At 41.7% G+C, this 27,230-nt stretch overlaps 1 protein-coding gene across 4 annotated transcripts in view; it reads right to left on the bottom strand.

Annotated features, from left to right (window-relative positions):
* The window catches only part of SUGT1 (SGT1 homolog, MIS12 kinetochore complex assembly cochaperone), a 123,289-nt gene that overhangs the window by 69,265 nt on the left and 26,794 nt on the right, over positions 1 to 27,230 (bottom strand). For 3 of the 4 annotated variants that reach the window (XM_073663934.1, XM_073663935.1, XM_073663932.1), the window contains exons 7-10: positions 17,166 to 17,219; positions 13,223 to 13,242; positions 9,366 to 9,403; positions 4,340 to 4,436 (exon numbers count right to left, since the gene is read on the bottom strand). In XM_073663934.1, the coding sequence (XP_073520035.1) occupies positions 4,340 to 4,436; positions 9,366 to 9,403; positions 13,223 to 13,242; positions 17,166 to 17,219 (209 nt within the window). The remainder of the gene's footprint in view (positions 1 to 4,339; positions 4,437 to 9,365; positions 9,404 to 13,222; positions 13,243 to 17,165; positions 17,220 to 27,230) is intronic. The other variant, XM_073663933.1, reaches the window with a different exon arrangement.

The following is a 27,230-nucleotide window of genomic DNA, read 5'->3' as shown; positions in this document are numbered from 1 at the left end:
GGTCACCAGGTTTTTGCAGCTAATCTGAGAGCATCATGAAGTATAGACAGAGACCCTGATTCCAGTGATGTGTCACTTACTTGGCTACTTGCTGTAGTTTTGATAAAGGACTTATCAGTAGGAGATTATCATTAGAAGACTAGTAGAAATACAGCTATATAGTCCTCCAAATTCAAGAGCTCTGTATAACCAGGCCCTGCCACAGATTGGCAGCTTTCTGCTTATGCACAATAGAACATAGAAACCTGCCAAACAGTGGTATGGTTGAGTTATACAGACCTCGGCATTCAGAGCCCTGGTAGATCTGCAGCAGATAAAACAGTCAGTGATTAAAAAAAAAAAATTCAGCAAGCAGCCCAGTGATACATCGCTGGAATCAGGGTATCTGCCCCTACATCATGCTGCTCTAAGATGGGGCAGCAAAAGCCTAGTGACAAATTTGCTTCAAAGTATAAGAATGTAAATATTTTATTTAACCATTCACAAAATGGGGAGACTTTTGTAACCAAGGGCATATTTTGACAGTAAAGAGTTAGAGGGAAAAGTGTGTCCTGGCCCCATGCCACTCAGCATCAAAAACAGCATACAAAGGTATCATCACTGAAACATTCCAAACCTGCCACTAACACAACAGACATACTGTACATATCATTTACACAATAGATATAAGATACACATATCGCTAGCACACCAAACAGAGCATGCACACATCACTTACATAACGGACACAGCATGCACATATCACTTACATAACGGACACAGCATGCACACATCACTTACATAACGGACACAGCATGCACACATCACTTACATAACGGACACAGCATGCACACATCACTTACATAACGGACACAGCATGCACACATCACTTACATAACGGACACAGCATGCACACATCACTTACATAACGGACACAGCATGCACACATCACTTACATAACGGACACAGCATGCACACATCACTTACATAACGGACACAGCATGCACACATCACTTACATAACGGACACAGCATGCACACATCACTTACATAACGGACACAGCATGCACACGTAGCTAGCACACTGAACACAGCATGCACACAGATGTATGGCACACATCTCTAGCACACCGGATGCAGCATGCACACATCACTTATATAACAGACACAGCATGCACACAGATGTATGACACACATCGCTAGTACACCGGACGCAGCATGCACACAGATGTATGACACACACTGCTAGCACACCGGACACAGCATGCACACAGATGTATGGCACACATCGCTAACACACTGGACGCAGCATGCACACATCACTTATATAACAGACACAGCATGCACACATCGTTAGCACACCGGACACAGCATGCACACAGACGTATGACACACAGTGCATATTTCACTCAGAGTGAACATACTGGTAACATGACACTTATCATTTATACTGTGGGATCCAAAACCAGGTGAGGAACAATCAGAGAAAAGATATAATAATAGAAACAAGTCACACATTCTGCATTTATCACCCACTCCTGGTTTTGGCTCCCACTCCTGAGAAAAAATACTGACCAAATACTGATAGTGGGGCTGTGGCATTAGGCTGTTTAGTCTGCTCTCTGACTGACAGAGTAGGGGCTGCTGTCCGCAGGAACTCCAGTCAGTGCAGGGCTCTTTTGATACTGCAAAGGGTGATAGGAGCACTGCCTTTCGCTCTCCCTCTGTATGCAGCTTGTGTGTAGTACAAAGAGTCGAGAATTTTTTATTTTTTTTTTTTGTAAGTTGGGCGCCACCCCACACAATGCGCCGCCCTAGGCACTTGCCCTTCACACAACCCTAAGCTTTCATGAAGCTGAAATATGCTCATGAGCTTTTTAATTGTAGAGCTGTCCTTGCCTTGGTAAAAACAAAATAGACAAAAAATATTGATCGGAGTTCCTCAATAACTCTATATCAATTCACTCCTGAAGGTGGCTGTACAAATCCGGTAAAATCCATGGTCAAATTTTGCTGTGGACTTCTCTAAAGCAAATCCATCTTGTGAGAGGACAGCTGAAAGGCGGCTTTACACTGTCTTTTAACATAACCCTGTTCTTCCACATTTTGCGATCTATGCAAAATGATTGCCAAGCGACTGCTGATTATCAGTGTCATCCCAACTAAAAGTGATTGTATAGCCTTAAAATTTTGCTGGTTAGATGGGACAATCATTCTGAGTACCAGTATGTCTGAATGTATGAATAGTTATTAACAGAAACATTCATCCATACATTATTGCAGAAAATTGTATAAAACTTTGCATTTCATGGATTTTTTCCCACAGTCTATAATAAAGCTGTAATTGCAAATAGACACAATTGAAGAGATTTAGTCCCAAACTTTCAATCTATTACAATATCCATTAGGAATGACCCATGTATCCATGAATTCTCATCTTGCACCTCAGTAATAATGAGCCATTTATTAGCAAATTACATTTCTGGCTTCCAAATGAGAATGACATGAAATGTTTGCTAAAAGGAAGATCGGCCCGGCTATTGGGTAATTGGAAAAATTATTAATAAGCACCGCTATCGCTGAGATGTTAAAAACATAAGAGCAGAAAAGAAATACACAAGCGTATCGCGAAAATAATGAAGAATTGTTGTTAAACCTATGGTTAAAACTTATCATGGTGCGGACCAACATAATATATGAGGCACTGACAAGCTGAGCAATAAAATGGAAAGCGGGTGATATTTACTACGCAGATTTCATTTTTGGAAGAAAGCCACAAGGAGAAATCGCTGCCAACTACAGATTACTAAGAGTAGACACAGAATTGTCAAATGTGTTTACATGCCCCCAGTGCTAATAGAATTACTGCTAATTTAGCGACTATGCCGTCAACTAGCAGGGAAATCACTAAATATATAGGGGAGCATTGATGGTAAAAGTAATGGGATGAAAACGGGGAAATATTACATACTGATCAAAGCCACAAATTTAGATTAAAAATGCATCGAGTGTCAACTAGTGTCCAAAGAGTGTGCCCACTAATTAGCCGACTAAGCAGAGCAGGCAGAGGTCTACAGCTCTCGTCAGATACCCACTGGCACTGCTAACAGACTCTCAGGGTTCCCATATGCCTCAATGAATAGCTGGTCAAGGTGCTGGTTGTCAGAAGCAGCGTACGTTCCCTTGATGTTCAGGTTGTCTGTTTTGTGCTCCTGCTACTATGACCCTTTACAACTATTTTAGATTGATATTTAAGTTAAAAAATATTTATTTATTTTTTAATCAAAGATTTGTTATTCTATTTCCTGTACATAATTATGGGAGCAGCCATGTTGCCTGAGCTGCTGTTAATAGCATTTTCAGATATGCTTTACATCAATCACAAGAATCATGGCCAGCAAGAGTCTAAAACGGAGTCAAACTTTTCCAAGGAAGTTTCTATGCATGCTCTATGATCTGTGCAGTGGTCAATGTACAGGGAAGAAGGAGGAGGAGGAGGCGAGTTGTGAAATCAGCTACTGTGAATGCTGCTTACTGTGTTCAAAAGGTGTTAGCTATCTGCCATTGTATCACGTCTGTGATGATAAGGAGATTGCTGAAAAGTGTTCTCTACAAATCAGGAAGTATGAGCTTGAAAATGGCAAAATTTCAGGATCTTAATCTGTCTATCTATATACAGTATACACACGTATATATGTCCTGAAACCTTGCCACTCAAGCTCATATTTCTTGATTTGGAGAGATCACTTCTCAGCGATATTTGCAGATTATATATGAATATCTATCTATATAGATAAATGGAAAAAATCAGGCATCACTCCAGTTCAAGGAAAAATTGTGAACTTTAATCCAGCATATATATATATATATATATATATATATATATATATATATATATATATATATATATATATATATATATATATATATATATATATATATATATATATATATATATATATATATATATAAACTGTCAAATAGAGAAAAGAAAACCTAAAAAAAAAATATGTTAATAATATGCTACATAATATGTTTAACAAAAAGCCAGTACACAATACCAAGAGTGCATTGTATTGAATAAGATACAATTTCTTTTCTCAGCTGCCCTGGGGATCTGCACCCATAAATGTGATAATTATTCCCTTCCTTACAGCATCTGATAAGGTTTCTAAGCACAGAAATGTCACATGGTGATGAGAGAACTCTGGCTATGAACACCTTTATTTCTCATATTTACCTCCATTCCCCCAGCGGTTAGCTGCGCCGCACTGAACATATAATGGCGGTGTACAATACATCATCAGCTTTTGTGGAGAATCTGTTGCAGGTAGATATTCTCATTAAATGTCTCTTCTTACCTGTCTCTCAGCAAACTGTATGTGCACATCTTCCTTCTGCACATTCTTCATCATTACAGTAACGATGACCTGGGATTCTGTTTGATACCAGTCATGTCTTCATTGGGTAAAAGATAAAAGAAAAAAAAGTCATTATTTACACTGACTACAAATGAATACAATTAAATATACAATCTACCATTTTCATTTGTGTCTCTTGTCAAATACATGAAAAAGCAAGTGGCTATAATTCCGCATTATGCGTAATGCACTAAATAGAAAGCATTTACTAATAATACAAATACACATTACAGCGGGATCTAGCACAATCATTATGTAATAATTATACAAGAATATGGAAAAAAAAGCAAATAATTCTTTGGAAATAATAACTCATTTGTTTTCCTTTCTCAAATACATACTAGATATACGAAATGTATATTTGGGTAAATTTATCTTTTGAAAAATGGGATCCATAAAGGTGACTTGAAGTTCAGAGACAGGGATGGACACATTTACTGCTTATTTATGTGCACAGCATAGGTTACATACAATGGCATGCACAAAGCAGAAATCTTGTCCTTCAAACTAAGGTTGTGTTCACATTTTGAGTTCGGAAAGTCAATTTTTCGGTTCAGTTTCAGGAACAGAATCAAAATTCATGTTCAAAAGGGATTTGGTGCTTAACTGAAGTAAACGGAAGTAGAAGGGATCCCATCAACTACTATGGGGCCATCTTTACAGCAGTTGCCTAGTAATACAAGTGACAGAAGAATTGTTGCAAGAAACCATTCAAGAGTTATTCCCATCTTCATATCTGGGTATTGTTGGATAGTGCTTGTAAATACAAGCATTTTTTAAATGTACTGCTTATTAATATTTGAAGCAATTCCTAAGATAAACACTTTTCTTTTGCTTGCAGCGCATTGCCTTGGAGACCGACCACCACTGCTAGAGAGCAGAACATGTGCAGAGCTTACAAGCTTTTTTCTATTGAGCTTGTAAGCACTGTTCTGAAGCAGACTGGTATAGGTAGTGTGTGCGGTTAGCTCTTAAGCTCCTAAACCCGGCCAGCTTCAGCACAGTACTTACAAGCTACACAAGAGTGGTGGTTGTCTACATAAGGAGCTATAAACAAAAATGTAGGGGTGTTAATATCTCAAAAACAGCTCCATATTTTAATAATTTGCAAATTGCAAAAAGTGCTTTTTTAGACACAATATAATATCCAACAATGAAGATGGGAATAACCCTTTAAATATGATGACCATCTGAGTTCTGTCATGTGTCCATCAATAGAAAGGGAAGAGAATGCTGCATGATGCACTTTATCACCATTCTAAAAAGCTATAGAATTAATGAAACCCAGACAGACCCCAAATTAAGCAATAGGGCCCCTCTGCTACTATTTGAGTCAGTTGTGCATCAGATCCTTTGTGGACATGAATTCCCAAATGCAGGTGTGAACATAGCCTTATCTCTATGATCAGCCAAGGGTGTGTGAATCCAAACCTCAACACACAAGATACTGAACTAAAGACCTGCCAGCGGATCATTCAAGTACAGAAATACCGTAACTATCAGAATGCACCGTACGTTGCTCCTCTTTACTGTAAAGGTTTTGCATATACAAAAAAATTGGGTAAGACATACATGAGCAGAATGTATTACATTGCACAAATGCATCCATCTGCTGGAATTTCACATTTCTCATGCTCAGGAAACTAAATGTTGAAACCAAAACTAGGTAAACTGTGCAATTCACAAACCAAATGTCGAATATTTGGTGCAAGTTGACTATTATTTATTATGGGATGCAAATTCATCTTTTTTATATTGCTTTTACAAAGGAAATAATAAAATAAGCCTAAAAAAAAAAATCACTTGGTGCTTCTGCATAGCAGCCGAGCTCGACTATGAAGTAGAACAATACTGCCGACTAGTGGTGAATCTCACATACTGCAACATCTAATATCACTTCTGCATTTGGCTTTACAGAAAATGCATTTTTCAATTTGTAACTAAAGGAGGTAAAAACCTTCCTCTTTTTTGGAATCGGAGAATATACTTCCATTTGTGTGCGAGTACAACAGCTAACTGCAGATTTTAAAAAAAAACCTCCCCATAAAGCATATATGTGAGAAGTATGTTATATGCACTAATGATGTTTTTAGAGCAGGTAAAATATAGTGAAAAAAGCAGCTAGATAGTAATATGCACACGGACAGCTGCACTTTATACACGACAATTGAATGTAGCACATTAGAAAACACATCATCATATACTTTATTAGGGAATTCTGAGTTCATTTGGTGGGGTCCTCCATTTCAGATCCCCACACCCAACCAGGGGGAATATTGTGAGGTCAGATTATTGTCAAGGTACCTTTCTAATAAGTAGGGATCTTCCAATATAGATATATGAAGAATTATGTTTTGCAGCTAGGTATTTTTTAATGGCCCCCTTTCGGTGAAATATATTTGATTGATTAACATTGATAAAAAAAATAAAGCAATTCTGGGGGTTATTTTTTATGACGTTCACTGTGCAGTATACAGAATTCACTTACTAACTTGATCCTGTGGCTCAGAACAATTATAGCAAAACCAAATTTATACCTGATATATTTCCCACACTTGAAACCGATTTTCTCGCACCATATTCAGAAAGTCATAACATTTATTTCGTTGATGGCCCCATATAAGGTCTGGAGGGCTTTTGTGAAATGAGTTGACATTTTAATTTGTGCCATTTTGGGATACAGATGACTTTTTTATTGCTGTCTTGATCTGTTTTTTTGTTGCTGTTTTTTAAGAAGCTAAATAGCCCAAAAAGCAACAATCTTGAAAATAGATTGTGAGCCCGAGTGGGAAGAGAGGAGGAATAAAGTACAGAAGAACGCACTGGAGCAATAAAAAGAATAATAGATCTACTTAGATAAAGCCATCTACTGGCTAAGACATTGTGCCACCAATAAAAGGCAAATTTGCATTTTACACTTAAAAAAACTATGTATAACAACACTAACTAAACTTAAATTATAAAAATAAATAATAAAACCCACACTCTCGAGGCATAATCCATCCCATGACATGGAGCGGCAATAATTCATCATTATGGGCTAAGCTGCATCGCCTTCTAAACTTTCTCATTTTTTGCGATGTCATACTCTAGCCAAAGATAAAGAACGCTTGGAGGAAAAGACTGCCTTCATGTCTGCAATCCGCAAGTAACACTTGTGTCTGCAGCTTGCTGAAAGTTTTTTCTGGCTCATCTATAGAGAATAATTTCATATACATATTTATTTTTTAATGTTTAGGATCCCTGTAATAAACATGGACTTTTACACATGGCTATTAAATGTGTAAGTGGCTGTTAATTTATTTTAAACTCACAAAGGCTACTACAGTATGAAGTATTCTCAAACCAAGACTTGAAGGGGTTGTCTGGGACTTGCATATGGATGACCTCTCCCTAGGGGAGTAACAGAAATTTCTGCAACACAATTTGCAATGTGTAAATTCACCCTTATGGGCAGCAGGTGTAACATGATCCCTCACTACAGGCAGACCTGTAGGCAGACCTGTAGGCAGACCTGTAGGCAGACCTGTAGGCAGACCTGTAGGCAGACCTGTAGGCAGACCTGTAGACAGACCTGTAGACAGACCTGTAGACAGACCTGTAGACAGACCTGTAGACAGACCTGTAGACAGACCTGTAGACAGACCTGTAGACAGACCTGTAGACAGACCTGTAGACAGACCTGTAGACAGACCTGTAGACAGACCTGTAGACAGACCTGTAGACAGACCTGTAGACAGACCTGTAGACAGACCTGTAGACAGACCTGTAGACAGACCTGTAGACAGACCTGAGTAGTTAACAAAAGTAAATGATCAGTGCAGGAGACAAAAAAAAAAATCAAGTGAATGATCAGTGGGGAAAACAAGGACTTTCCCTGATCACATATATTCTAATTTAAAGTGTCCTATCTTTGCTTGTACTGTTGATTTATCATAAAAAAAATTACGTAGCTACTATCACCCCCTCCCCCACCTAAAAAAAGGAAATGTACAAGTGTGCAAAATTATATTTCTTCATAACATTATAATGTCCAGACATCGCTTGATAATCTAAATCATAAGGCTTTGTTCTGACAGAGGCTGTTTTTGTTTTAGAAAGAGCTTTTTTACTTTAGCATTTTTGCAGGCTTTTGATTTGAGAGTGATTATTTTGTTATACATTCTATCAGGATCTCTTTCAGGGCCTTTTTTTTCCACCACCAGGTGTTTTTCAAAATCTCTTCAGAAAAAGAAAAAAAAAAAGCTCCAAAAAAATTCCTCATGGTCGATTTCCCATTCAGTAGAAGAGGAGTTTTCAAAGCATTTTCAGAAAAGGATTTTGGAGCAGATCCACTGAAAACAGAAACTTCTCAAAACCTCCATCTGTACAATCCTAATATTGCTTACATGAGGAAAATAACCCAAAAATGCTTTGACATTTTATACCTTACAATTGTAGGAGCTTTAGTAGAAACAAACTTTTTTAGGGCAGCTCAGATCTGCCGAACGGCCCCTTGCTTACAATGTTGTGACATTTCCATTTATTATAATCTGACAGGTCTTCAGAGCACCGCAGCTCGTGAAGAATGGTGATGGCCTGAGCACTGTGTTTTGTTCTACAGCTCCGGCTGCATGTTCCCTATAAATGTTGATATTGGAGCTGCTAATTAATCGTTTGGAAAGGGAAAGAGCATCATACTGAAGTCATACCACGGCGCACCATACATCAGCCAAGGTTCTTTTTCTAGAATTCTACCGATTGCCCTTTTCTATACACAGAGCAGAACATCTTGTATGTTAGTGACATTGAGGAGTGAAGGCTCACTTCTTAGTCTGCTTTTATCAATTAGTAACTTGGAAAACTAGTAGTAACTAACTAGTAACCCTTGGTAAAAGACTATGAAAACACTAAAAATAGACTTATCCAAAAGCTTTCTTGCAATTTCTACATCATTTTCCAAACATGATATAGGAGAGAAAAATACCTGTATTTGGAGGCTTTCGTCTGGTTACTAGACTGCTGCTAGGGTGAAAGAGACGGAGTGTAAGCCACCAGCATGGTCGTAGTCACATAAACTGAGAGAGTCATTTACAAGATATTGCTTATAGAAATATTTACATATCATCCTATGATTTACTTTGTTACCCCAAGCGTGGAGCAAAAGACAATACAGACATTACAGCAGGGGATCGCAGAGGATTCATTTTGTGAGGTAAAATGTTGTTTAACCCCTTAACCCCCGAGGGTGGTTTGCACGTTAATGACCAGGCCAATTTTTACAATTCTGACCACTGTCACTTTATGAGGTAATTACTCTGGAACGCTTCAAAGGATCCCCCTGATTCTGAGATTGTTTTTCGTAACATATTGTACTTCATGATTGTGGTAAAATTTCTTCGATCTCACTTGCGTTTATTTGTGAAAAAAAAAGGAAATTTGGCGAAAATTTTGAAAATTTAGCAATTTTCAAAATTTGAATTTTCATGCCCTTAAATCAGAGAGATATGTCACACAAAATAGTTAAATAACATTTCCCACATGTCTACTTTACATCAGCACAATTTTGGAACCAACATTTTTTTTTTTTTATTAGGGAGCTATAAGGGTTAAAAGATGACCAGCGATTTCTCATTTTTCCAACAAAATTTACCAAACCATTTTTTTAGGGACCACATCACATTTGAAGTCACTTTGAGAGGTCTTTATGACAGAAAATACCCAAAAGTGACACCATTCTAAAAACTGCACCCCTCAAGGTGCTCAAAACCACATTCAAGAACTTTATTAACCCTTCAGGTGCTTCACAGGAATTTTTGGAATGTGGAAGAAAAAAATGAACATTTAACTTTTTTCACAAAAATGTTACTTTAGACCCAATTTTTTTTTATTTTCGCAGGGGTAACAGGAAAAAATAGACCCCAAAATTTGTTGTGCAATTTCCCCTGGGCACGCAGATACCCCATATGTGGGGGAAAACCCACTGTTTGGGCGCACGGCAGGGCTCGGAAGGGAAGGAGCGCCATTTGACTTTTTGTTTGTAAAATTTGCTTGAATAATTAGCGGACGCCATGTTGTGTTTGGAGAGCCCCTGTGTGCCTAAACTTTGGAGCTCCCCCACAAGTGACCCCATTTTGGAAACTAGACCCCCCCCAAGGCACCTATCTAGATGCATAGTGAGCACTTGGAACTCCCAGGTGCTTCACAAATTGATTCGTAAAAATGAAAAAGTGGGAAAAAAAAAAAAAACACTCTTAGGAGCACCGATCCTAGGCTGCACAGCACTGTTTCCGGCAATCTGATTGCCGGAAACAGTGAGAAATGCTGTGATTGGCTGTTCAGAATTGAACAGCCAATCACAGGGATCGTGGGTGCGGGGGGTGGGGGGGGTGCGCCACTCCCCGAGATGCCGGCGCCATCTACCCTGAGGTAAGATGGCACCGGAATTTTAATTTTATTACCGCGAATTCGGTCGCGGTGCCGCTTTAAAGATAGAGCGTACTAATACGTATCAGGTCCATAAGTCCCAGGGCACAGATACGTATTAGTACGCCTTGGGTCGGAAAAGGGTTAAAAACAGACAGTGAAATATTTTACCTCACAAAATGAATCCCCTGCTGTAATGTCAGTATTGTCTTCTGCCTCCTCCCCGCCCAGGAGATGTGGTATTTCTGTACACGGTCACACAAAGACAATTTTTAAAATGAACTTTCGTTCGTGGGAAAACCCCTTTAAAGTACGTCCTGATGCTGGCACTGGTGTCAGGACATAATCTTTCATTGAACGTGCCTCAGTGCTCAGTAGTGAACACCGTGTGTGTGCTCTCAGAGCAAGAAGAAATTAATGGGAAGGTGGCCGTCAAAATACAGCTGCCGACCCAAGCACTGCTGCCCCTGGGAATCTGCCCAGGGACCGGATAAAAGATCATCGAGGGCCGTAAATGGCCCATGGGCCTGAGGTTCCCCACCCCTACTCTATCACATTGCAGCAGTTTGCTCAATACTTTGCATCTGCAATAAAAATAGGACCCAACAGTGAGAAAAGATACAATGGAAAGTTTTGCGCTTATGTGTTATATTCCCGCTTCTGGTTTGGGCTCATGAGTACTACTAGCACAACGTATTGACCACAACACTGCTATGTGAAAGCTGCCTTAAGAAAAAACTAGGTTTGCATTGGTATTGGTGTAGTGCAGGGGTAGGGATCCTCAGGCCGAGGGCCATTTACAACCCTCAATGACCTTTTATCCGGCCCCCGGGCAGATTCCTGGGGACCGCAGTGGTTAGGCCGGCAGCTGTATTTTGCCTGTCGCCGGCCCATTATTTTCTTCTTGCTCTGAGAGAGCGCGAATGCAATGAAAGATTATGTCCTGACACCAGCGCCAGCATCAGGATGTACTTTGTGGGCAGAGTTAGTGAACAATTTGTACAGCCCCCTAGGGATGGGATAAATATCCAAATGGCCCTTGGCAGAAAAAAAGATTCCCCAACCTGGGTGTAGTGGAACGTGACATTACCTTACGAAACCTAATCCCTCCTCCAATGCTTTGAGAGGGGTTTAAGATGTAACAAGTTGTATCTCTTCATCATACAGACAAGAGAGCGGTAATAATCTGTAGTTGCGGATCATTATTATGCCACACTTAGGTCATCTATATATATATATAATCGTCTTATTCTGTCTGTCTGTCTCTGTCTTGGAAATCCCGCGTCGCTCATTGGTCCGGCAGCGGCCAATCAGCGCTGCGAGATTTCTGAAAAAAGATGGCGGCCGTTAGCGGCTCATCTGCGGGACGGAGATGCAGCCGGGAGATGACCGGCGCGAGGTGCTCATCTCTCGGCCGGTATCAGCAGAAGGACCTCGACCGCCGGCGCCGCTGACCTCCATGCGGAAGGGAGGACAGGGGAGCTGCACTGTGGGTCGGGATACTTCTGCTGCGAGCGGCCGCTCATCTCCCAGCTGCTCGCAGGGGAGGTACCCGCATAGGCAGCGGCGCTCCCCGGTCCTCACCAACACGATTCGCTGATTGGTCGCGGGCGGAGAGCGCGACCAATCAGTGATCTTGGCGCTAAAGTTAAACAACGCTCTGCTGATTGGGCGCGGCTGCCAGCCGCGACCAATCAGCGAGATTGCCGCCAAATTTAAACAACTCTCTGCTGATTGATTGCGGATGCCAGCCGCGACCAATCAGCGAGATTGGCGCCAAATTTAAACAACGCTCTGATCTCCCAACGGCAAGTGTGAACGGAGGACCGAGGAGCGGCACCGCCGGTCGGGATGCTTCTGCTGCGAGCAGCCGCTCATCTCCCAGCTGTTCGCAGCGGAAGTACCCGCACAGGCAGCGCCACTCCCCGGCGAAAAATCAGCGATATGGGCGGTAAATTTAAACCCCGCTCTGCTGATTGGTCGCGACCGCCGTGCACGACCAATCAGCGATTTTGGCGCAAAATTTAAACGCCGTTCTGCTGATTGGTTGCGGTCGGCGGCCGCGACAAATCAGCAATATTGGCGCCAAATTTAAACACCGCTCTGCTGATTAGTCGCAACCACCGGCCGTGACCAATCAGCGATATTGGCGCCAAATTTAAACACCGCTTCGCTGATTGGTGGTGGTGGCCGGCCGCGACCAAGCAGCGATATTGGCGCCAAATTTTAACACCGCTCTGCTGATTGGTCGCGGTTGCCGGCCGCGACTAATCAGCATTATTGGCGCCAAATTTAAATAACGCTCAGCTGATTGCGCCCTGTCGGCCGCATACATATTCTAGAATACCCGATGCATTAGAATCGGGCCACCATCTAGTGTTTTCTATAAGTACACAGAGCAATGCAAACTATTCTTACCAGTTCAGGACACGAGGAACCTAGGAATGACACAAAAATACTGGGTTAATAAAGAAAAAAACTAGGTGCACATTTCTATAACATACTGTGCAAGTAAAAAAAAAAAAAAAATAGAAAATAAAGCAGCACCAATTCTATAGCATGCGGGTGCAAGATCCACTGGCTAATAGATCAAACATTGTGGAAGACCTACAGAAGGAGGGAGAACGTCCTTGAGGTTCAAAAAAAAAAGGGTTTTATTCTGGCTCCAACAAGGCTCATTGTGGAGCTGAAATGTCACATACTTTGGGCAAAGAATAAAAAACTTTTTTCTTTTTTGGGGGGGGAATATCACCAACAAGGGGAACTTCAGGGGATGGGGAGGCAGTAACACTGACATTGGGTACTATAATGGACAGGGCACTTGGTGGGCATTATTACAGACATGACACACAGGAGACATTATTACTGACAGGGGGCACTTTGGGTACATTATTATTGATGGGGACACTGAGGGGGATTATTACTGACAGGAGGCACCATGGGACTATTATTTCTTATAGGCAGGGCTGTGGAGTCGGAGTCCATTTTGGTGGTGTCTGAGTTGGTATAAAATGGACCGACTTCAACTCCTAAAATATATAATAAATTGGGTACAGTTTTGTACCCATGCAGTTTGTGGCGAATATTTTTTCCTAAGAATTTGGGAAAGTTATGAAATGTCCTATAAATGTCTGTCCTATTCCTGATCTAAGGGTCTAGACTTCTAGCTGAGATGAATCTGTGCTACAGTAAATTTATCACTTAAACATGAGCCATGTATGAGGGAGTCGGAGTCATGGAAATTGAGGAATCGGAGGTTTGGCTTACCGGCTCCACAGCCCGGGTTATTGGGATACTCTGGGAGTATTATTTTTGCTGGGAACAGTAAAGAATCAATATTACTGGAAGGAGCACTTGATGGCATTATTACTGGAGCGGGCATTATTACTTAAGCCACAGAATTGGGGGTAACAGCAGGATGAGACGTTAGGGTAGAATGTGCTGGAAATGTGAGAAGTAAAATGTGTCTTATGTTACAAACTCTGCAGACAAAATTCACAATGGTGGTCTGGACAAGATGGAAAAGACGAGAAGAGTGAACTACCACTATATGGCACTCTATGGTGGTATTATCGTTTTTTTCTATAGTGTATTCTATTTTTTGTTTTTACATTTAGTAACAGTTTGGTTGTGAAGTTCAGTCACTCTGGAGTGTTATATAGCAGTCTGTAGCACCATTTTGGTCAATACTGGTCTTTGTATAGTATGCTTTGTTCCACATTTACTCACTATGAAATGGTAATGATAGTGGTCATGGTGTGGCAACATTATTTCGGTCTAGTTTAGTGGTATTATTGATAATAATGGTCTTCATAGAGTTTGCTTTGTTCAGATTAGTATGTGGGTATTATCTAGTCCGGATATAGCAGCAACAGTGTTAACTTAAGTATAGAACTGTATATGTATAATTATATTTTAAGTGGTGGGGCTGTGTGAGGAGACTTGGATTCCTGATCTTTCAAGACCCAAGCAACATCCCTGGCCAGGGTATAGCAGACAGCAAGAAGCAGGGCAGAGTGGAGAAGGAGCCATGCTGACGATGTATCCCCCTCAGCGAGCTGCGGTCTCCACCTCCTCCTCACTTGTACTGCACAGTCTTCCCCAGAGCGGCATGTCCCCCGGCCACATCCCAGCTCCTAACTCCATACTCATCTACTCCTGGTTGTACACATGCACACCACATACACGGCTCACCTTTGCTCCCTCAAAACCTACCCTCTTAAGGCCCCGTCACACTAAGCGATGCAGCAGCGATCCCGACAACGATACGACCTGTCAGGGATCGTTGCTGCATCGCTAATACATCGCTGGTGAGCTGTCAAACAGGCAGGCTCACCAGCGATGAGGGGAGCAGCGATATCGTGGAAAGAATCGTTCCACGATGTCCTGCTCCCGTTACCAGCCTGCTGAAGCAGGAGCAGGCTGGTAACTATGGTAAATATCGGGTTACTAAGTGCGCGTGTGCCCCTAGTAACCCGCTGTTTACCATGGATACCACTCTGCTACGGTGCGCTGGAGCCTCCGCTCACCGTAGCAGAGTGGTATCTATGGTAAACAGCGGGTTACTAAGTGCGCGCGTGCCCCTAGTAACCCGATATTTACCATGGTTACCAGCCAGATCGTTGGTCCCGCTGGTCACACACAGCGATGTGTGCTGGCCAGCGGGAGGCCAACGACCAAAAAATGGTCCAGGACACTTTGCAACGATCAGCGACCTCACAGCAGGGGCCTGATCGTTGCAAAGTGTCACACGTAGCGACATCGCTGGTGAGGTCGCTGTTGAGTCACCAAAACCGTGACACAGCAGCGATCTCGCTAGCGATATCGCTTAGTGTGACGGGGCCTTTATACATTTTCCTCCAGCAAGAGTCAATTTAGTGAGATGAATGCAGGTCATAAGAATGGTCATTTGACATAATTACTGATAATTGTTAAATGATTATTACAGATCCGCTCCCTTCCTTATTGGGTGCTGAATGGTAAATCATGTCTACAGATACCTGCTGAGAAAGGTGTGTGATCGGCACCAGTCCCGATTAATTAGTAACAGCAGCTGATGGCGCTTTCATCCCGACATACATCTGTAGACGTGACATCACCGGCACTATCCATCTTCCAATACAGAAGTGGAGCTGAATAATCCTTTTAAACATGATTCTGATTTTATTGCAAATTAAACACCATTTGGGCAGCCTTAAAGGATTATCCAACTACACTAACTTCCGCATCAAGAGGCGAGATATACTGGTGTTGTCACATCTACACACAACTGCGGGCACACGGCGCCATCAACAGGTATTGTGCAAGTCCTACTCATTGGAATAGGATAAGTGCACATCCCTGTAGAAGTCTGTAAATGTGACGTCACCGCCGCCTCCCAATACGGAAGCGAGTGGAGCCAGAATAACTCACTGACGATCAAGGAGAACTCTTTAATGACCAGTTCTGGCAACACGGTTTCTATGATTTCTCCACATACGCTGTGCCTCGCAACCATGTTTCAGAGCGATAGGTTACTCTCAAGGTAACAAGGGTTGGGACCACTGCCTTAGAGCTAGGGGTAAGAAGCAGTAATGGTATGAAACACACACGAATAGATTTTTAAGAACTTTGAATAATGTCTCAAACAAACTTTTCCAGGAGGAGGAGGAGGAATAATTTTTTTCTTTGTATTTCTAATGCTCATTCTAATAACCAACATTTACTAAAATGCAATTGAGAGGCTTAAAAGAGTATTCCCATCTCCAAGATCCTATCCTAATATGTAGTAGGTGTAATAATGATATTACATTATATAGTATAGTTCTTCTGATTCGCTATGTCTCTTTCCTCATTTGAAGTGCATTGCAGGACCTTATGTATCCGTGGTTACTAACACTGATATAGTGACAGTTAGCTAGTTGCTAGTGGTCGTAACCATGGATACCTAAGGTCCTGCAATGCACTGCACATGAGGTAAGAAACATAGCGAATCAGAAGAACTATACTACATTTTTAATTGCATGTATTTTCTAATACTATCATTACTACACCTACTACATATTGGGATAAGATCTTCTAACAGTACCTACTAAATGGACACACACATCCTTTATAGCAGTGATGTGCAATTCACGTCTTCCCAGCACCTTCTAGTCTACACAGACTATGTAATTGAAAGTCAGTAAGTGATGGCATATGTCTGACATTTCCATCAGCCCCGGCACACTAAAGCACATTTTACTTAAACTTGTAGTAACCAATGTGCAAAACAGAATATGTTACCCCAACTCCAATGTGTCTGATTTTCACAAACAGAATCTCCCAGTCAGCTTACATATATAGGAGGGGAAAGATTTAGCATTCAAAACTTCATACTCACTGTTTAATTTCTCTTCACACATCGTAATCCATGAAGAAAACGAGGAAGCGGATGCTGAAAGATTCAAGCAATTATCAAAATGTTAATTTATTTTAATGTACTTAAAGGAGGAGCTTTCCCATAATCAAATGGGAAACATATCTACTGCATAAGTGATAAGTGTCTAATGCATACATGTCAAACTCTGACCCGGAGGGTGGCTTTATTTGGCCCATGACACCAGAACCACACCCCTATGTGGGACCATTATTCTGTATGGAGGAATAGGTGGGGCCCATTATTCTGTATGGAGAACTATGTGGGGCCCATTATACTGTATGGAGGACTATGTGGGGCCATTATTCTGTATGGAGGACTATGTGGGGCCCATTATTCTGTATGGAGGACTATGTGGGGCCCATTATTCGTATACAGGTTGGCCCGCATTTCTTATTTTGGCCCTCTGTGTGTTTGAGTTTGACATCCCTGGTCTAATGCATAGGGGCGCTAACACTGTGATCCCACCAATCATGAAAATACGAGCCCATGAGGAACTCATGTGACAAGTTGGTAGGTAGCGGCAGTGCACATGCATGCCCACCACTCCATTTACTGTCAGACTGACAGATACCGCAGAGTACAGCCAAGGCTCTGTTCACATGACCAGTTGCAATCTGCTTGTATCAGATTCAGTATTAAAGAAAACGGTTTTACATCCATTTTAAGTCTATTGGTAACTAATCCATTCTTACTAGGCGTCTCTGAACATCTCTCGGATTCTGGGTATGCATTCAAGTGCATGGTTCTGTTGAGGATCTGTTAAGAGTTCCCATCGAAATACTGTAGGGACTCCATCAGAAACCCCAGCATACTGCTAAGCAGGGAGCACTATATTAATGTAACCCTTGCCTTAAAAATGGATTGCAGTCCAAGAAAACATTTTAGGACATTTCCGCCCCATTCAAATGGATCATTTTATTTCTGTTTTTATCATAATAAAACGGAGCCAAAAAATAAAATAAGTACTGGGCATGTAAACACGGCCTACATTCAGATGAGTAACATTCACTCATAAGTAGCATTCATTCATTATTTTAAGAAGTGCAGAGCTTTTTTTGGTACAGGATATATTATTATTTTACTAATAGCTGATTTTGCATTTCGGCTACTCAGCATAACAATTATTTTGTGAAAACTGCCTTTAGTGTGGTAACTCAGGGTTGTCACTTGTGAATAAAAATGCATGGCACATCGCCTGCAGAGAGTGAAACGCAGGCTAAATAATGTGAATATCAGGGATGATAATAGCTCACGTATTGGCAGGCTTGCTGCTGACTGGATCAGTAGCGATTTCATTATTCTAAAGCGTCTATAGAGAATATATCGCTTCACCTCGTCCTGTAACAAAGTGTCTTCACTACTCTAATCAGAATGACAGCTTGCTAGAAAACTCATTCTCACCAAAGCCAGATCTGTGATGAATAACAAGCCTGTAGAAAACAATGGGAAATCCTCTACGGAGTTCTTATTGTGTTATATGGTACAAATATGTCCTCAACCAGTAAGATTACAAAGGGTTAGTTACACTCCTTCCCCACCACCCTATGCTTTGCACAACCTGGCAGGAACAGAGCGTCAGACATTTTTACATCCTCTGCTGAATATAACATGGTTTCTTTTGAATAAAAAAACTGTATTTTTCACAGATAAAGTGGTTGGTCTAAAAAAAAATGCCCAGAATACTTGATCTACTTGAAAAGAACATAATCAGCCTTAGGGTAAATGCACACTGCGTTCTTGCACTTAGCTGAAAGTACACGTTGGAGATTTTCCTTCCTATACATTAACATTACCATAGGCTCATGTGCCAGATGGAGGCCAAATACAGGCTTTCTTCTGTCTGACATATGCGTCTGCATGCCATTTTATAAAATATATAGCGCAGCAGACTGCTTTTACTCATATTGGAAGTCTCTGCAAAAAAGGTGTAAGATGTGGTATATGTATTTTTCTGCACATTCTGGAATATTCTGGTATTTTTATGGTACATTAGCCCCAGTTATAGGGCAAATTTAGCCTCCTTGAGCAGGTCTCTTAAAACTCTGCAGCTCCTGCTCTCTACCTAGATCACACATGTCAAACTCCGACCCATGGGCCAAATCTGGCCCTCAGGGTGGTGATATTTAGCCCCCAACACCAGAACCACCACCCCTATGTGGGGTCAGAATTCTGTATGAAGGACTATATGGGGCCCATTATACTGTATGGAGGACTATGTGGGGCCCATTATTCTGTATGGAGGACTATATGGGGCCCATTATACTGTATGAAGGACTATGTGGGGCCAATTATTCTGTATGGAGGACTATGCAGGGCCCATTATACTGTATGGAGGGCTATGCGGGGCCCATTATACTGTATGGAGGGCTATGAGGGGCCCATTATTCTGTATGGAGGACTATGTGGGGCCCATTATTCTGTATGGAGGACTATGTGGAGCCCATTATTCTGTATGGAGGACTATGTGGGGCCCAATATACTGTATACTGGTTGGCCCGCGACTTTGTCCAAGTTTTTCATTTTGGCCCTCTGTGTTTTTAAGTTTGACATCCCTAACATAGATTCTACATGGGATATACACCACTGGTTCACGCAGAGATGGTAATAAAACATCTTTACCTGCTCCGCAGCTTCACAAGCTCATGCAGCTGCGATAATATGCATTGATTTTTAGAACGTCACTGTAGAGTATAATGTTAACGGTCCGAATATTTTAACTCTGAGCAGTGAGGAAGTAGTTACGTTTTGTTTTTGTTTGTTTTTTTTTAAAGACATGCGTTTCCTGGACCCTTTTTAGTTTTTTTTAAAAAAACTTTTTTTTTCTATTATTAAAGTATCTTTAACTTGCTTAGCATTTAGCAAAGCAAATCCCTGTGGGCTTTGACTCTTTAATCCACATATCCATCTCGCTTTTTCCTAAAGCAATAGCTCATCAAGGTTCCCTTTACATGGATCAAGTTTAATGCGTCTTTATTCCCCTAAAAATAAAAACATTAGGGTCATCTCCATGTAAAATTCTCACATGTTGTGAATCGGGAAGTCAGCCTTGGTGTTTATTGAATACATAGGTTTAAAAATTCTCCCTTTAAATTCCTGGTTGGTCCTATACAGTTTTGGGACAAGGGCACATAATCACGTATCTAATGCCCTTTGATCTATTGAATGTATGACCTCCTATAAATGTTCATCAACAGGATTAATGAAAAAAAATTTTTTCGGAGATAAAGAGAAGAAAACCTACAACTCCCTCATGCGTACGAGCCACTATTCCTCAGTGTCAGCCAATTTTTTGTGCTGAACATTACTCTGGACCAAAATTTCTTTCTAATTTCTCCCCCTTTGATAGGTTATTCATGGATAGTCTCCAATTACATTCTTAAATATCTGGATTCGCTTCTAATATCGCCTCCTCAAAATATCCATGCGCGTGTGCCCCTAGTAACCCGATGTTTACCATAGTTACCAGCCTGCTCCTGCTTCAGCAGGCTGGTAACCGGAGCAGGACATCGTGGAAAGATTCTTTCCACGATGTCGCTGCTCCCCTGATCGTTGGTGAGCCTGCCTGTTTGACAGCTCACCAGCGACCACATAGCGACGCAGCAACGATCCCTGACAGGTCGTATCATTGTCGGGATCGTTGCAGCGTCGCTAAGTGTGACGGGGCCTTAAGTCTGAGACCCTCGTGCTGGATCTCATAATCCTACAATGAGAAGTGACTTCTGGCCCGCCCAGCAAACACTGTACCGATCCGGCGGGTCACAACCTGGAGAATACCGACCAGAGCGCCACCGATTACAAAAGAAGACGATGGGGGCTGGTAAGTATTTTACTAGGAGCAGGGAACATGCATTAGTGAAATAAAAAATATAAAACACTGGTGTAGTGTTTTACCGTTGAGAAAGGAGTTTCAGCCCAATTCATTCTCTCGTTTCAAATGAAGCAAAACTGCAATTGCCTCATCCTCCTTGTTTGATTATCCACATCTCGGGTCTTAATATGACATTTGTGTAGAGACAATTGTACTGAATTCATAGCAATAGATTCATATATTAATCATGACACACTTGAGGTCTAATATTTATATATAGAGGTCTTTTATTGACATTACTACATTTTTTATATTGTGAGACGCATTTTTTTTTTTTAGCAAGAAAAAAACCTTGCTAAAAAGTGTGCACATCTTATAGTCTGGAGGGGGCAACGACCTATGAATGGTGATAACATCGACACCGCGTCCTTCCCGATCACAGAGAACTGCTCTCTCTCCTCCAGTCCCACACTGTCCAGTCTGATGCAGAGCAGGAGAGAAGGCTACTGGGATCTGCACGTTATGACTAGCAGAAGGAGCCCTCCGGTTATGTGATCACTCACATGCCTGGAAAGAAGTTCAAACCATGGTAATGTAAAGTGTGTGCATGTTGTTTAGATCATGTAGCTGAGCTGTGTGCATTACAGTTGAATTGTGTTTTTTGATGATGTAGCTGAGCACGTTGTAGTTGAGTGGCGTGTCTTATATTGATGATGTAGCTGAGGTGTGGGCAAAGTGCGGCCTTTTGACTAGGACGGCCAAATGGCAGCACTAGACGTCACTACTGTACATCACGTCAGCTGTGCCTCCGTACACAGCGCAGACCAGCGCTGCAGAAGAACGGGGTGAGGTATATTGTTTATGGGGGCATCATACTAAGTATGAGGGCTGTGTGGGGGACAACATTGTGCATATGGTCTGTGTGGGGGACAACATATTGCGTATGGGGGCATCATACTAAGCATGAGGGCTGTGTGGGGGACAACATATTGCGTATGGGGGCATCATACTAAGCATGGGAGCTGTGTGGGGGACATCATATTGCTAATGGGGGCTGTGTGGTGGGAAGAAAAAAGGGTGTAACCAGCTCACCATATCTGGTGTCCAGAGGCACGGAAAACATCCTGCCCAAATATGGAATACAAAATATAAGAGGAAAATCCAGCTTCTGGTAAGTATAAAATTCAAAACATTTAATAAAGACGTAATTAAAATCCAAAGATTAATGTAGCAAACGGGGAGCAGGATGAAGCATGGTGATGCGTTTCAAACGCTAACTGCGTTCTTCCTCAAGGCCTGATGGGAAAAAATTCCCGTCAGCCCTAAATCCACATGCCATGGATCTGATTGGGTAAAAAACATATAAAATCAAATTAGGAAACAAAAATTGAACAAACAACCATACACATAATACACTGCTCAAAAAAATAAAGGGAACACTTAAACAACAGAATATAACTCCAAGTAAATCAAACTTCTGTGAAATCAAACCAAACTGTCCACTTAGGAAGCAACACTGATTGACAATCAATTTCACATGCAGATGTGCAAATGGAATAGACAATAGATGGAAATTATTGCCAATTATTAAGACACCCTCAATAAAGGAGTGAATCTGCAGGTGGGGACCACAGGCCACATCTCAGTACCAATGCTTTCTGGCTGATGTTTTGGTCAATTCTGAATGTTGGTTGTGCTTTCACACTCGTGGTAGCATGAGACGGACTCTACAACCCACAGAAGTTGCTCAGGTAGTGCAGCTCATCCAGGATGGCACATCAATGCGAGCTGTGGCAAGAAGGCTTGCTGTGTCTGTCAACGTAGTGTCCAGAGGCTGGAGGCGCTACCAGGAGACAGGCCAGTACACCAGGAGACGTGGAAGGGGCCGTAGGAGGACAACAACCCAGCAGCAGGACCGCTACCTCCGCCTTTGTGCAAGGAGGAACAGGAGAAGCACTGCCAGAGCCCTGCAAAATGACCTCCAGCAGGCCACAAATGGGCATGTGTCTGCACAACGGTTAGAAACCGACTCCATGAGGGTGGTATGAGGGCCCGAGGTCCATAGATGGGGGTTGTGCTCACAGCCCAACACCGTGCAGGACGCTTGGCATTTGCCACAGAACACCATGATTGGCAAAGTCACCACGGGCGCCCTTTGCTCTTCACAGATGAAAGCAGGTTCACACTGAGCACATGTGACAAACGTGACAGAGTCTGGAGACGCCGTGGAGAGCGATCTGCTGCCTGCAACATCCTTCAGCATGACCGGTTTGGCAGTGGGTCAGTAATGGTGAAGTGTGGTATTTCTTTGGAGGGCCGCACAGCCCTCCATGTGCTCGCCAGAGGTAGCCTGACTGCCATTAGGTACCGAGATGAGATCCTCAGACCCCTTGTGAGACCATATGCTGGTGCGGTTGGCCCTGGGTTCCTCCTAATGCTATGGACTGGCCCACACGTTCCCCAGACCTGAATCCAATTGAGCACATCTGGGACATTATGTCTCGCTCCTTCCACCAACGTCAAGTTGCACCACAGACTGCTCAGGAGTTGGCGGATGCTTTAGTCCAGGTCTGGGAGGAGATCCCACAGGAGACCATCTGCAACCTCATGAGGAGCATGCCCAGGCATTGTAGGGAGGTCATACAGGCACGTGGAGGCCACACACAATACTGAGCCTCATTTTGACTTGCTTTAAGGACATTACATCAAAGTTGGATCAGCCTGTAGTGTGTTTTTCCACTTTCATTTTGGGGGTGACTCCAAATCCAGGCCTCCATTGGTTAATAAATTTGATTTCCATTGATGATTTTTGTGTGATTTTGTTGTCAGCACATCCAACTTTGTACAGAACAAAGTATTCAATGAGAATATTTCCTTCATTCAGATCTAGGATGTGTTATTTGAGTGTTCCCTTTATGTTATAAGTGCAAAACAAGGAAAGAGAAATTAAATAAACAAATGTGCAAGTAAAGTCAGTAATGACACATTATGTCTTGACGTTAATTTAACCAAACAACAATCAGTCATTACCAGTGGAACTTCTAAGCTTGTTCTCTCTATCCAGTAGCTCCCAATTTTGTGCTATGAAAAGAATTATTCACAAATACTTACCGGTTTTATATGAGGACAGAGTTTTATCCTCTATATTGCAATCAGGATGTAATATACTAACTAAAAAGGCTCCTTCACTTAGCAATGTTTTGTCTCCCAGTTTTTTCAGTTCATCCAAATCTGCAGACACCTGCCTTCATTGCAAGGGCTTCTTTTGCTGCGGTGCTACGAGATGTAACACTTGCAATTACCCAGACACACCAAATAAAAAGTCTAATTAATTGTAATTCAAAGAATGTAATTTATTGTATCCAATGTAGATCTTGCCAGCTAAATTACATCGGCTTTACTAGCCGCAAAATGAAGGGGAGATTCAATGAGCATTTGAATATTGTAAATATTAATAACAGTAATAGCAGAAATATCTCTACTGTATCTTAATTTACAACACAACATCAAAGACAGACAACTTTTATCCGCGTTTTTGGCATTGAAAAGATCAAAATTATAAAATTATGCCGAGAGGTGGGGACACCAAGAGTGCTTTTGAACAGAGAGGCATACTGGATATTTAATCCAGGTTTGAGATTCCCGGAGGGTTAAATTTACTTTGAGACAAAATGTGTCATTACTGACTTTACTTGCACATTTGTTTATTTCATTTCTCTTTCCTTGTTTTGCACTTATAACAGGTTGTTTTTCTTATATATATTATGTGTATGGTCGTTTGTTCAATTTTTGTTTCCTAATTTGATTTTATACGTTTTTCACCCAATCAGATCCATGGAATGTGGATTTAGGGCTGATGCTTCATCCTGCTCCCAGTTTGCTACATTAATCTTTGGATTTTAATCACGTCTTCAATAAATGATTTGAATTTTTATACTTACCAAAAGCTGGATTTTCCGCTTTTCTACTGGGCTGTGAGGTGACATCATTCTGCATGGAGGCTGTGTGGGGACATAATACTGTGTGAGGGAGGCTGTGTTGGGACATAATACTGTGTAAGGGGGCTGTGTGGGGACATAATACTGTGTAAGGGGGCTGTGTGGGGACATAATACTGTGTAAGGGGGCTGTGTGGGGACATAAGACTATGTTAGGGGACTGAGTGGGGGGAGAATACTATTGGAGGTGACTTTTTTAGTAGCTGTGTGGTGACATACTATGTGGGGACATCATACTGTGTGTGAGAACTGTGAAGGTATCATTGTGTTGAGAGCTGTTGATCAAGGTACAAGGACTGCATAACAGGTGCTATATGATTTACTGCTTTACATAAATAAAGCAGCAAATAATATGGTGTTGATTTGCTGCTACAGGTAAGAATACAGGTTAACAGGTTACAATGAGCCCTAACATGTAATAACAGTACCAGCGAGTCACTAGACTTAATTCTGCTCAATATTAAGTGATAAAAATGAATATAAAATAAGAATTAAGTTCGGCCAGTTGGTGCGGCCCTCCACAACAGCCACTGTATCTCATGTGGCCCTTTGGAAAAATTAATTGCTCTCCCCTGATGTAGCTGAACGTGATGTACCAGCACTGTGTGCGTACGTGTAGCAGAGCCGTGTGAGTATTTAGCAAAGTTTAGGGTGCAGGCAGCAGTGTTGTGTATATGTGTGCACTGCAGAGAGTGTATAATAATAATATTTTTTTTATTACTATAGCGCCAACATATTCCGCAGCACTTTACATTTTAGAGGGGAATTGTACAGACAATAAAAGACATTACAGAATAAAGATAATCACATAAATCAGATACCAAGAGGAGTGAGGACCCTGCTCACAAGCTTACAATCGATGCGAAAATAGGGGGGACACGAAAGGTGGATGGCAACAATTGCTTGTATTGTATGGTCCAATCATCAATGTAATACGCATGGATATAATACATGTAGTGTATATAATGTGTGTGATGTAAAGGTACAGTACAGACCAAAAGTTTGGACACACCTTCTCATTTAAAGATTTTTCTGTATTTTCATGACTATAAAAATTGTACATTCACACTGAAGGTTTCAGAACTATGAATTAACACATGTGGAATTATATACTTAACAAAAAAGTGTGACAACTGAAAATATGTCTTATATTCTAGGTTCTTCAAAGTAGCCACCTTTTGCTTTGATGACTGCTTTGCACACTCTTGGCATTCTCTTGATGAGCTTCAAGAGGTAGTCACCGGAAATGACTTTCACTTCACAGGTGTGCCCTGTCAGGTTTAATAAGTGGGATTTCTTGCCTTAGAAATGGGGTTGGGACCATCAGTTGTGTTGTGCAGAAGTCTGGTGGATACACAGCTGATAGTCCTACTGAATAGACTGTTAGCTGCTTTTTTCTTGCCATAATACAAATTCTAAATAAATAAAAACGAGTGGCCATCATTACTTTAAGAAATGAAGGTCAGTCAGTCCAAAAAATTGGGCAAACTTTGAATGTGTCCCCAAGTGCAGTTGCAAAAACCATCAAGCTCTACAAAGAAACTGGCTCACATGAGGACCGCCCCAGGAAAGGAAGACCAAGAGTCACCTCTGCTTCTGAGGATAAGTTAATCCAAGTCAGCAGCCTCAGAAATCACAGGTTAACAGCAGCTCAGATTAGAGACCAGGTCAATGCCACACAGAGTTCTAGCAGTAGACACATCTCTTCAACAACTGTTAAGAGGAGACTTTGTGCAGCAGGCCTTCATGGTAAAATAGCTGCTAGGAAACCACTGCAAAGGACCGGCAACAAGCAGAAGAGACTTGTTTGGGCTAAAGAACACAAGGAATGGACATTAGACCAGTGGAAATCTGTGCTTTGATCTGATGAGTCCAAATTCAAGATCTTTGGTTCCAACCACCGTGTCTTTGTGCGACGCAGAAAAGGTGAGCGGATGGACTCTACATGCCTGGTTCCCACCGGAGGTGTGATGGTGTGGGGGTGCTTTGCTGGTGACACTGTTGGGAATTATTCAAAATTGAAGGCATACTGAACCAGCATGGCTACCACAGCATCTTGCAGCGGCATGCTATTCCATCCGATTTGCGTTTAGTTGGACCATCATTTATTTTTCAACAGGACAGTGACCCCAAACACACCTCCAGGCTGTGCAAGGGCTATTTGACCAAGAAGGAGAGTGATGGGGTGCTACGCCAGATGACCTGGCCTCCACAGTCACCA

This window comes from Phyllobates terribilis, unplaced genomic scaffold (genome assembly GCF_046119375.1).
Source record: "Phyllobates terribilis strain yellow unplaced genomic scaffold, ASM4611937v1 Scaffold_2__4_contigs__length_985480577, whole genome shotgun sequence".
Lineage (NCBI taxonomy): Eukaryota > Metazoa > Chordata > Amphibia > Anura > Dendrobatidae > Phyllobates > Phyllobates terribilis.
The sequence above is the reverse complement of the archived record's forward strand: the minus strand, read 5'-3'. Positions and strand labels throughout refer to the sequence as shown.